A 12347-nucleotide genomic window follows, 5' to 3' on the forward strand; every position below is an offset into this window, starting at 1 on the left:
TGCAGACATAGGCTAAAATGGCTACTCCTCTGATACCTGTTACCTGCCTAGGGTAGCCCTGCCCTTACACTACAGTAAATCAGGAATAGCCAGAGTGAGATTAGGCTCTAGATGTCTAACCTCCCCTCACTATTCATTCATGATGCACTAGCTTTGTTGCGAGCCACACACACACTTAAAGGAAAACACAGACCCTTGTGCACCTTATATAGCCAGTAAAGCTAGAGTGAACAAAATTGACTAAATTTTCAAAAGCACTGAGCAGCACAAAGCAGAAGTCAGAGACCTGGGAGATCAGATGGCAAAGGAAGGCTGTTCTAAATTACTAAAGCTGCTAACATCACCAAGAAGCTATTATAACTCCCATGGATTGTCAACACACGGAGATGTCCTCACCATCTCCTTCTCCACCCACCATGCCTGTTGATCAGGTGAAGGGAAGGTGATATGGAAGTGCTGCTTTGCTAGTCCCATATTGTGCCACTAGCGGGTCTGGACTGTCCAGGGATGATGCTCCCAGTGGGCCAGCTAATCAGAAAGCAGCCCCTGTGATTGGGGAAAACAGTGGCCAAAGGGGACTATGTGCATGGGTCAGACTGCCAACACTGGTCCAAAATGGATTAGTCTTCTCCATGGCCATTTTGTTTGAAGTTGGTACTAAAAATGTGTTTTGTACTTCCTCTTTCATACATGAATTTATCACACACGCAGTTGAATCCAATGTAAACATTTAATTCAGACAAAATAGATGAAATTGATTTCAAACATTTCTTGAGAAACTCAAACTTAGTTATTTTAATAATAGAAGACCTCTGGGTCCTAAAATAAAGATGAAAACGTAAGATAGTAAGGGTTCAATTGTAGCCTTCTTTAAACAAAGACCAAATGTCATGTTTTATTTCTTTGCTAAGCAGAGTATATATTTTATTTGTAGGTAGATCATAGAATCATAGGGCTGGAAGGGACCTCAGGAGGTCATCTAGTCCAGACCCCTGCTTCAAGCAGGATCAACTCCCACTAAGTCATCCCAGCCAGAACCTTGTCAAGCTGGGACTTAGAAACCTCGAGGGATGGCAAATCCACCACCTCTCTAGGCAATGCATTACCATGCTTCACCACCCTCCTGGTGAAGTAGTTTTTCCTACTCTCCAACCTACACCTCTCCCTCTTTAATTTCAGACCATTACTCCTTGTGTTGCCATCTGACACCACTGAGAACAGTTTCTCGCCCTCCTCTTTAGAGCATCCCTTCAGGAAGTTGAAGGCTTCTATTAAATAACCCCTAAGTCCTCTCTTCTCTAAACTAAACAAGTCCAAATCCCTCAGCATATCCTCATAGGTCATGTGCTCCAGCCCCTTAATCATTTTTGTTCTAGATCTGTGTCCAGCCTGTGTTTAGTGGAGTGAAATATATTAAATACAGCACAGATATTAAAATATCTTTGCCCTTCTCTCTGATCCAAACTCAGAAAGTGTTTTGTGCTGAAATCAGCATTAAACTCCCAATTTACTGATAGAGATATATGCCCTGTGCATTCCTATCTCATCACATAGTGTAACTTTTCCTGACATCCTGCTGTACATTATAGTAACCTCTACAAAAAAAAAAAAAAGAGTGCAACAGCAATGTTGCCAGTGTCAGTTAATCACTAAAAAGTGTTGTGCAAATAAAAAAGCTAATAAAAATCTATGCATCTTCTTCATGTGATAGCATCACAAATACATTCAGAGTAGAAATTGACTAAGATCATGCAACATTGTACACGTATCAGTCATCATGCACTGTACCAATGGAGACAGACTTAGCAGAATTAAAAAACTATGGTGCAGGAACTGAATGTAAATGGAAAAAAAGAAGAGAATCATGAGATAACAAATCTAGCAAAATACAAACATGTTATACCAGGAGAGCACATAAACATGAGCTCAATTTTAAAGCAGATGAGTTGTCCCAGAGCCGAGAATGTGATTAAGTATTTAATCCAGCAGTCTATCCATCTTCAACACAGGATTGAGCCAAAGGCTTAACCTGAAACCCATCTTTAAATCCCATTGCACTCAAAGGGATTAAAGCATATACTTACTGCTGGGTACCTCCAGAAGTCCTGTGCTGAACAGGGATGAACTTAAGCATGTTCTTGAGTAGTTAGTCAGATCAGGGTTAGGGAGCTGGCACTCAGAATTAGTGTTCTGAGTAGCATCTCTATCTTACGGGCATCCCTTAGTGGAGCAACGGAACTGTCACTCTTTACAGGGCATAATGTACACGATGAGGAGTTCTCTTGATTGCTGCCAAGACTGATGTGTGAATGACAGTCCTGTCCACAAGTAGGTCACGCACACTGACAAGCAATGGGCTGAATCCAAGCAGCAGATCCTTCCCTCCTCTCTCCCTGGTTATCACAAAGCTAGATCCAGTCCACCTTGCAACAACAGCTGCCACAAGCTGACTCTGACAGCCAGAGCAACATGCTGTATTCCTCTCCTAATCAGACACAGAGATTCCAAAGGATATTAAATGATCTTTGCAAGCAAACCAAAATCCATGCCGAGGTCTTCCTCTCTTTCTGGTCCATTTGCAAGCTTCAGAGTACAGCGCACGCTCTGGGATGCAGCTATCAACATTCGCATGACATGTCCAAACCTCCTGAGTATTTTCCAACTAATCAATGTTCCCATGAATGACACGCCAGCATGTTTAACGGTTTCACATTTGTCATTCTACCTTGCTATCTTATTCAAAGAATGTTATGCAAGCATCTCTTTAGTCTTGTGGTATATTCAGCATCTGGAGTCCATGATTCTGAGCCATGTACAAAAGAATGAATAAAACGTGTGTGGTAAACATGGATTTTCACTCTAGGGGACAATTTGTTATTGTTCCGTGCTCTGTCTTGCAAAAGATAAACATTCTTGGGTGCCTTGCTGGTTCTGTGTGTGAGCACAGCAGGTGGCTACATTGCTGCTAATAGTAATGCCCAGGTGGCAAAATTGGCCAGGACCATCCTGATGAATACCAGCTAAGGTGACGTCTGCTTCTGAAGAGCCTTATTGCATGATAAGCTTCAAGCCTATTGCTAACCCAAAGATTTTAAGTGAATCCAAGAACTTAGTAATAAGATGTTGCAGGACTTCAAAACTGCAAACAGGTACCTTATGATCTTCTTCACCTTCAAAACATCATACCTTGCTAAGTTAAATAAACTTCCATCATTTCTAGTACTAAGATAGACACCCTCTTGAATGGCATGAATGCATACAGAAGGAGGAAAAAGAATTAAATATTTAAAAACTGTAGAATCCAGTGCGCTACCCTGCTTCACTCCATTACTGATGCTAAAGAGTCACACTTAATATTTTTTTTACTACAGTTGTCTTTATGCCATTGTGTAAGAGAACACCAGGTCTATTTTGACCTGTCCTATCAAAAACCACACTTGTTCTCTGGTTAGATTCTCTCAGTTAAAATTTTAATTTTAGATAAAAGAATACAGCTTAAATGTTTCCCTGTGATATTAAAAAGGAACATACCCCTGTGGTTATTACGATCACTTCTGTTTCCTCTATTATTATTATTATTGTAGCCTTGAATGGGCAACCTTAAGATGTTGCAGAACAGTTTCATCCTTCCAATAGGATAGCAATACTTTGAGCAATCTTTGCAGTGAGTCTTTATTTGCACACTTGTAGATTTCAGCAGATAAACTCAGATCCTGAAGTTTTGAAGTGGGAAGTCTTTTTGATGCTTTGGCTGAAGTTCTTCTAGGGTAGGTTTGACAACCTGCAGAGTCATAACTTCAAACCCAGGCAATTCAGCTGACACATATTGGTGTACTACAGACTCCCTTGTGTATTCCATTCCATTTTTCTCAATCCACTTTTCCACTTACTTCCCTTTATCTGCTATGACATTGACATTGAGATCTTTCAGTGGAGCTGTCTTGCTCTTTAGCTGCACAATGGGCTTTCTACTGTTCTTATATGACTATATATCGTCACCTGCCTGTTGGATGTTGTTGCAGCGTCCCAGCCAAAATAGCTGAGCACACATTCTGGAACTATTTGAACAATCTTACAAGCATCTCTTTATTTATTGAGAGAATCAGTGGTGGGAGTAGACTTCTAGGTAGTTGAGGCAGATCATTTCCTCTAAATGTGTGGCAGCAACATATAATAGTCTACAGTCAGCTTTTTTTACTACTCTTTCCAAAGCTCTTGAGTACCATATAGTTGTCTCCACGAGCTTCCAGGCATCAGAAACACTTTCAGTACAAACTCTATTGCAAAATCTCTCTTGAAACTTGCTCTTTTCATCTTGACTGAGAGCATATGGCATGGCCTTTATTAAAAGGTCATGTTTAGACAGAGTTGTACATATTCTGATGTGATGGAATTGTTTGCTTTTTCTGGTTATATGCAAATGCCAAGGAAGAGAAAGAGGGTGTGTCTGTAGCTGCACCCCAAGGCTTATGTTAGATTGAGATTAACATGAAAAGAAACAGAATAATGGATGTGTGCTCGTTACAACCTATAGTGAATTGGTCCCAGTAGAGGGTACGAATGGGGCCTGGGCTGGGGCAGAGAGAGGGAATAACCATGGTACAGCCTGTGTTTGAATTAAGAAAACCATAAAAGTGCAGAATCTCTACTGATGCTCTTCTCTCAACATGAGCAAGTTTGCAGAACAACCAATAAGTGACTTGTCCTGACAGATGAGCTAGCTAACTTGCTGTTCTGCTTCTAGTTCTGTGGAGCATGAGAAAGGACAAGCTAGTGAGAGCACAAAGCAGATAGTGTCACTTGCCTGATGAACAAACCAAAGAAGACAGGGCATGAAAAAACAAAAGGGGGGTTTATGGGCAAAGGGGTGGGAAAAGTCCAGGGCTGAGGACAGGAATGCAGATTCACTGAACAACATCACAAAGGCTTTCACTGGTGCACAAGGGGACCTTTTCGGAGATCATAAAACAGCAGGGCACATACAGCACTTGCGACGTGGACATTCCATGGAAGGGACATTGACCGGAGACAGCTCTGCTGCCAACCAGGCCCTACCAGAATTAGGATGGAAAGCAAGAACAGGTAGGCTTACCAAGAGTTGTCCCTGGGGAACCAAGTGGGGGCAGGGGGAGTTCACTAAGTCAGCTATTTGTTTACTCATGGTATGGCCAGAGAGACCACTGAGACTCACTGGGGCTGTGTCTTCACTTGCACTCCTCCTTCAAAAGAGGCACGCAAATAAGGGAAACTGAAAATGCAAATGAGGTACAGATTTATATATATAGCACCTGATTTGCATATGCTTCTTTCGAAAGAGAAAAAGCAGTGTAGACGCGGCTCTTTCAGAAGTAAACCCCATCTTCAAAAGAACACTTCTTCCTAAAAAGTAGGTGGGGCTCATGTGTTGAGTGACTGGAGGGACACCCCACATGTGTGGCTCTCCTCATCTGCACTTCATCATGCTGCATTGCCCCGTTCGCCACATGTGGTGAAGGGGGAGTGTACTGGACACTGCAGACCTAGATACACAGCTGAAAATCTAGCTAATTTAAATTCCCAGAAGTCATTGCACTACAACTTAATCCCATAATCTAAATTCTCCGTAACAGTTAAACCTGTGCAAATTCATTTTAACATAATTTACTGCAATTTCATGCATCAGCTATAAATTTTTGTATCAGCTAAAACTGCTTTGTGAATATGTGCATATGTGAATAAATGAGCACTGAAGAATACTAAATCCATCACTGTACATTTCACCATATTTATAGCTCTCCTGGGCTATGTCTACACTGGCATTCCTCTTTCAAAAGAGAAATACAAATGAAGGAAATCAAAAATGCAAATGAGGCACTGATTTACATATCTTGTGATTCATTTGCATAATGTCTTTTCAGAAGAGATGTGGTCAAAAGAAAAAAAGCAGTGTAGATGGGACTCTTTCAAAAATAAAACCCATTATTGAAAGAACCCTTCTTCCTGAAACAAAATAGGAAGAACAGTTCTTTCGAAGATGGGGTTTATTTTTGAAAGAGCCCCATCTACACTGCTTTTTTTCTTTCAAAAGAATCTATTCCAAAAATATTATGCAAATGAAGCAGGTGATATGTAAATCAGTGCATCATTTGCATTTTTTATTTCATTCATTTGCATTCCTCTTTCAGAAATGCAAGTGTAGATGTAGCCCAGTTGTTTCCAAAAGCAAAGCCCAAACTTTATGCAATCTGTTTATCCATAGGCCTCCCATGTACTTACGAATGCCAGCTCACATGAGTTTCTAGTATGATGGTGGCTCATCACACCCCCTCTTTCACTACATTTCCATCACATGTCATATTAATAAATGAGATGTATGGATGTGCTCAGCTCAGCTGATGTTATGATGCATAGTCCAGCTTTTGGCAATTTTATAATTAGTGGCACATTTGTTTTATTACAGTTTCTTTGGTAACTATAGTAATAAGTATCAGTGGGTTACTCTCTGATTAATTAAAAGTCTCAAGGCCACATCCTCATCTGCATAAATTGGTGTGACTGCACTGGAGTTATTCATTGTCACCAGCTCAGGGCCTGTCTCACAGGCTGTAGTTCTGAGTGAGGATCATCAGATAGAGATAAGTGGGGACAAAACTGGGCCCACACATTTAAAAAAATAAATTCCGCTAACCATATTTCAGGTGACCTGTATTGCCAGTGAATTTTAAAACCAAATTTACATTTTATCAACCATGCTGCTTGGTTTGTTGCATCTCATTCAGCTTGTATAATGAAAATCAACTAGCCCCAAACATAAGCACAAGCTGTTGCATTTCAGTTGCACACTGCAGAAGAACATGATAGGAAAATGCATGGTACTCACAACTTTTTTTTAAGACAACACATTTAATACATGTAGGTTTGTACAAGAATCAAAACAGATGTGGCTGCAAATCCTACAGCTTGAACTCATCTGTGCAGGCACCCAGGTGGAATAAAGCCAAGTTCTACTCTCAGTCACAGCCATGTAAACACAGAGGCATTTCCACTTATTTCAGTGGTTATTCCAGATTTATATTGATGTGGCAAACCAAAATTTAGCCAGCTACTTTTCCATCGTAAATGGTCATGGAAATTCACCTATATATACCCTGGGTGGAATCAGCCTCAAAGCCATATACGGAACAACCATACCAATAGAAACAAGTCTCCTTCTTGGCACATTCTCTTTCCCCATCCAAACCCTAAGGGTACAAGAATCAGGAGGGTAGGGTGAGAAGGAGATTGAAGGTGAGGCATCTTGCAGGCAGGAATACGTAGGCCAGGGAGGGACAAAAAAGGATTAAAAAATCCCCCTCCCCAATAGGTTAGATACAAGAGAACTGTGTGTGACAGGTACAGTCACAGAGATCCTTTAGAGACTGTCACCTGATGCTCTGATTATACCATGGATCCCACCTACCTGCCCACTGGGGCATGCCACCACACTGTCCTGCGGAGCCAGACCCCAAGCAATGGTATAGATTTGGGATCACAGCTCACAGCAGAGCAACACAGACACTGAGATTGACTCACTTTCAGGAAGGCTCAAAGGGACTTGACCCAGCACCAGATGCACAGCCCCAGTAGGAGCAAAACCCAAGATAAATCCATCTCAGTATGCATAAAGTTCATACAGAGGGAGCTCATTAATTGTTCGTCCCCTTTTATCAATGAAAGAGAGATATGTAAATTGGGTGTCCCCCAGGTAATTATTTACACTGCATTTATTAATAAAAACATGTTTTTATTAGATATACAAATAGGATTTAAATGATTGCAAGTAATAGCAGACAGATCAAAGTAACTTATAAAGCAAAACATACTCTAAGAACTTATTACATGGAATTGCTTACCCTAACAGTAGTTCTAATCACCTTTGAACACAAGATAGGTATCTTCCTAGCTTGGGAACAATCTTTCCCACTGTCCAGTCGTAGGTGTTTCCAGCAGTCATCAGAGGTGGTAACCCAGGTCTCGTGGCATCTGGCAGCAGTCTGTTATGTTTGGTTTCATGACTTTTCATATATATATATTTTTCCAAGGCAGGAATCCTTTGTGTTCTCTTCAAAATGCCCTCACTTTGAGTGGACGAGTACTGCATCCAAAATGCTTACAGCATCATGTGCCTGGTCCCATGACTTTGTAGGACCACCATATTCCAGAATTCTGTTTTGCCTCTCAATTCTTCATCCGAAGAAGGGAATTTATCCACAAAAGTTCATGACCTAATAAGTGTGTTAGTCTCTAAGTCTATGCCTACACTAGAATCATCTGTCTACAAAAGTTACTGTCAGAAGAGATGTTACAACAAAACTTCTGTCAACAGATCACCTCTACACATAAAAGTGGATCGATCTGTTGATAAAAGGGTTGCCCAGAGTGTCTACACAGCTTTTTTGTCGACAAAACAAAAAAGCAGTGAAGTAGCACTTTAAAGACTAACAAAATAATGTATTAGGTGAGCTTTCGTGGGATAGACCCACTTCTGCAGACCATAGCCATACCAGAACAGACTCAATATTTAAGGCACAGAGAACCAAAAATAGGAATCAAGGCGGACAAATCAGAAAAAGTATGAGGAATAAGGTATATTTCAATGTACATAGAGATATGATTCACACTAGATTACCTCCTTTTCGTGTTTAGATTAGCAGAGTGAGCCATCGTGAGCGCCTGTGTTTCAGACATGCCCTTTGCTTGCACTATATTATCTGGTGAAGGTTTCGCTTCCCTTTCCTGGGGCTGTCCACACACTTTGTCAACCTGTAACGAAGAAGGAAATAAAACCACAAATATAATTGTGCTTTTTGAAGTAAAATATGAATTATGAACAGCAAATACAAAAGCAAATGTGTCCCTTTCGGATCATGTGGAGTACAAAGTAATCTCTACAAATCTCTGAAACAAATTAGGAAGAAGAGATCTTTCAAAGATGGGGTTTATTTTTGAAAGAACCGTGTTTATATCGCTGTTTTTTCTTTTGAAAGAAAATGAAGTGCAAAATATGTAAATCAGTGGATCATTTGCATTTTTAATTTCCCTCATTTGCATCCCTCTTTCAAAAGAGGAATGCAAGTGTAGACGTACCAGCTACACACAAAATGCATTTCAAAATAGCATTTATCTATTTTGAAATGCAGCATCTACACACATAAGCCGTGTCTACACGTGCACATTACTTCGAAGTAGCGGCACTAACTTCGAAATAGCGCCCGTCACGGCTACACGTGTTGGGCGCTATGTCGATGTTAACATCGACATTAGGCGGTGAGATGTCGAAGCCGCTAACCCCATGAGGGGATGGGAATAGCACCCTACTTCGAAGTTGAACGTCGAAGTAGGGCACATGTAGACGATCCGCGTCCCGCAACATTGAAATAGCAGGGTCCGCCATGGTGGCCATCAGCTGAGGGGTTGAGAGATGCTCTCTCTCCAGCCCCTGCGGGGCTCTATGGTCACTGTGTGCAGCAGCCCTTAGCCCAGGGCTTCTGGCTGCTGCTGCTGCAGCTGGGGATCCATGCTGCATGCACAGGGTCTGCAATCAGTTGTTGGCTCTGTGGATCTTGTGTTGTTTAGTGCAACTGTGTCTGGGAGGGGCACTTTAAGGGAGTGGCTTGCTGTTGAGTCCGCCCTGTGACCCTGTCTGCAGCTGTGCCTGGCACCCTTATTTCGATGTGTGCTACTTTGGCGTGTAGACGTTCCCTTGCAGCACCTATTTCGATGTGGTGCTGCGTAACGTCGATGTTGAACGTCGCCGTTGCCAGCCCTGGAGGACGTGTAGACGTTATTCATCGAAATAGCCTATTTCGATGTCGCTACATCGAAATAAGCTGCTTCGATGTAGGCTTCACGTGTAGACGTAGCTATAGAGCCTATTTCAAAATACAGGCATTGGATGCACTATGGTTTATTTCAAAATAGAGGCTATTCCCCAGAGCTATGTCTACACTAGCCCCTTCCTTCGAAAGGGGCATGGTAATGAGCAAGGTCGGAAGATGCTAATGAGGCGCTACCATGAATATACAGCACCTCATTACCATAATGACAGCCGCGACAATTTGAAAATGCCCCTTTCGAATCATGCGCAGCCCGTGTAGACAGGGGCCTTTTGAAAGCCCCTTATTTGGCTTTAGGAATAAGGGTCATTCAAAGACTGGGGTTCCTTTCAAAGGTCCCCATCTACATGGGCGCCACACGATTTGAAAGCGGCACTTTCGAATTGCCACAGCCACCATTATGTATACACATTCACCACTGCTTTTTTCCCAGCAGGCACCCTGGGGAAAATATTCCTGGGAAGGGGAAAACAAAGCTGATGTTAACTCAGAGGTGGGCAATAATTTTGGATCTGGGCCATGCCAAGAATTTGGACTGTGGTCAGTGGCTGCCAGTCTTCTGTGATATTAATGCAGGAGATCTGGGGTGGAGGTTGGATGCAGAAGGGAGCTTGGGGTTAGGGACTGATGTGCAGGAGGGGGTCTGGGAGGGAGTTTTGGTGCAGGAGGAGGATCTGACCTGGGACAGGAGCCCAGGAGAAGGTACAGGGTTTGGGCTGTGACTAAGGCAGGAGGGATTTGTAACTGGAGGTAGGGGTGCAGAATCTGGGAAGGGGTGTGAGAGCAGAAGCTTTTGGTTATGTGGGATGTGGGTGCAGGAGGAAGGGCAGAGGGTTTGGGTTATGTGGGGTAGGGGTACAGGATGGGGGAAGAGGATTGGGCGAGGGGCTGGGGTGCCAGAGTCGGCCTTTTACGTGGGCAACTCCCAGCCAGCAGCCCAGCAGGTTTCTCAGGCAGGCTCCCCGTCGTGCTGGCCATAGGGGGGCCACGTGCATCTGTGAATAGCTACAAGCCTGGGGGGAAGAGGGGTGCTTCACATGCTGTCTGTACTTCAAACACAAATCAGCCAATGGGACTGTGCTGGGAGCAGGGGCAGCATGTGAAGTCTCCTTCCCCTCCTCCCCATTGGGCTTGCAACTGTTGAAAGACAAACAGGGCCCTGAAGCCACTTTACTGACTGGTGTGGTCAGGGGAGAAGGCCAGGGAATCATGTGCCGTGTTTTGCCTAGCCCTGTGTTAACTCCTTGTGTACTGAGGACCAGGTCCTGGCCCTACATGTTGACACACTAACACACTTTGGCTACGTCTACACGTGCAGCCAACATCGAAATAGCTTATTTCGATGTGACGACATCGAAATAGTCTATTTCGATGAATAACGTCTACACGTCCTCCAGGGCCAGCAACGTCGATGTTCAACTTCGACGTTGCTCAGCCCAACATCGAAATAGGCGCAGCGAGGGAATGTCTACACGTCAAAGTAGCACACATCGAAATAGGGATGCCAGGCACAGCTGCAGACAGGGTCACAGGGCGGACTCAACAGCAAGCCGCTCCCTTAAAGGGCCCCTCCCAGACACAGTTGCACTAAACAACACAAGATACACAGAGCTGACAACTGGTTGCAGACCCTGTGCCTGCAGCATAGATCCCCAGCTGCCGCAGAAGCAGCCAGAAGCCCTGGGCTAAGGGCTGCTGCCCACGGTGACCATAGAACCCCGCAGGGGCTGGAGGGAGAGCATCTCTCAACCCCCCAGCTGATGGCCGCCATGGAGGACCCAGCAATTTCGACGTTGCGGGACGCGGATCGTCTACACGGTCCCTACTTCGACGTTGAACGTCGAAGTAGGGCGCTATTCCTATCTCCTCATGAGGTTAGCGACTTCGACGTCTCGCCGCCTAACGTCGACGTTAACTTCGAAATAGCGCCCGACGCGTGTAGACGCGACGGGCGCTATTTCGAAGTTGGTGCCGCTACTTCGAAGTAGCGTGCACGTGTAGACGCAGCTTTAATTATACAATATTATACAATACAGAAAATTATTAATACAAGGACAAAGTACCTCTTTAGATGGCAAAAAGCAACTTTCAATATTTATATTATTTCTATGTTAAAAACTTCAAAAATAATGAATGAAAACACAAAAACCCTATCATCCAGAACAGCATTCAGCAGGCACTGTGCGCCTCTGCCTCTGTCTTCTTTCCCATGCCATGTGATTCTATCGATTCCTGCTGCACTGTTCATTCACCTGCACATAGACAAACACTACTGAGCCATGTCTTTCTCTCTGCCCCTTGCTGAGCAGTCCTGAAAATGGAGGACTTCCAATATTCCCCTTTTCATATCTCCACACCAGTGAGCTAGGTCTCTCTCCCCTCAGCGCAGGTGTGGTAAAGACAACCCCACCTCTGCTTGCTTGCTCCAGGAGAGTTACTGATAAGTAATATGAAGGGACACTTTCATTGAGAATTATAGATATGGAAAATGAA

At 43.4% G+C, this 12347-nt stretch overlaps 1 protein-coding gene across 5 annotated transcripts in view; it reads right to left on the minus strand.

Moving 5' to 3' along the window:
* LOC142018592 (glypican-5-like) overlaps positions 1–12347 on the minus strand; it is a 662349-nt gene that overhangs the window by 408471 nt on the left and 241531 nt on the right. For all 5 annotated transcript variants that reach the window (XM_075004529.1, XM_075004528.1, XM_075004533.1 and 2 more), the window contains exon 4: positions 8648–8781. In XM_075004529.1, coding sequence (XP_074860630.1) covers positions 8648–8781 — 134 coding nt within the window. The remainder of the gene's footprint in view (positions 1–8647; positions 8782–12347) is intronic.

This window comes from Carettochelys insculpta, chromosome 10 (assembly GCF_033958435.1).
Source record: "Carettochelys insculpta isolate YL-2023 chromosome 10, ASM3395843v1, whole genome shotgun sequence".
In the NCBI taxonomy this organism is placed as follows: Eukaryota; Metazoa; Chordata; order Testudines; family Carettochelyidae; genus Carettochelys; species Carettochelys insculpta.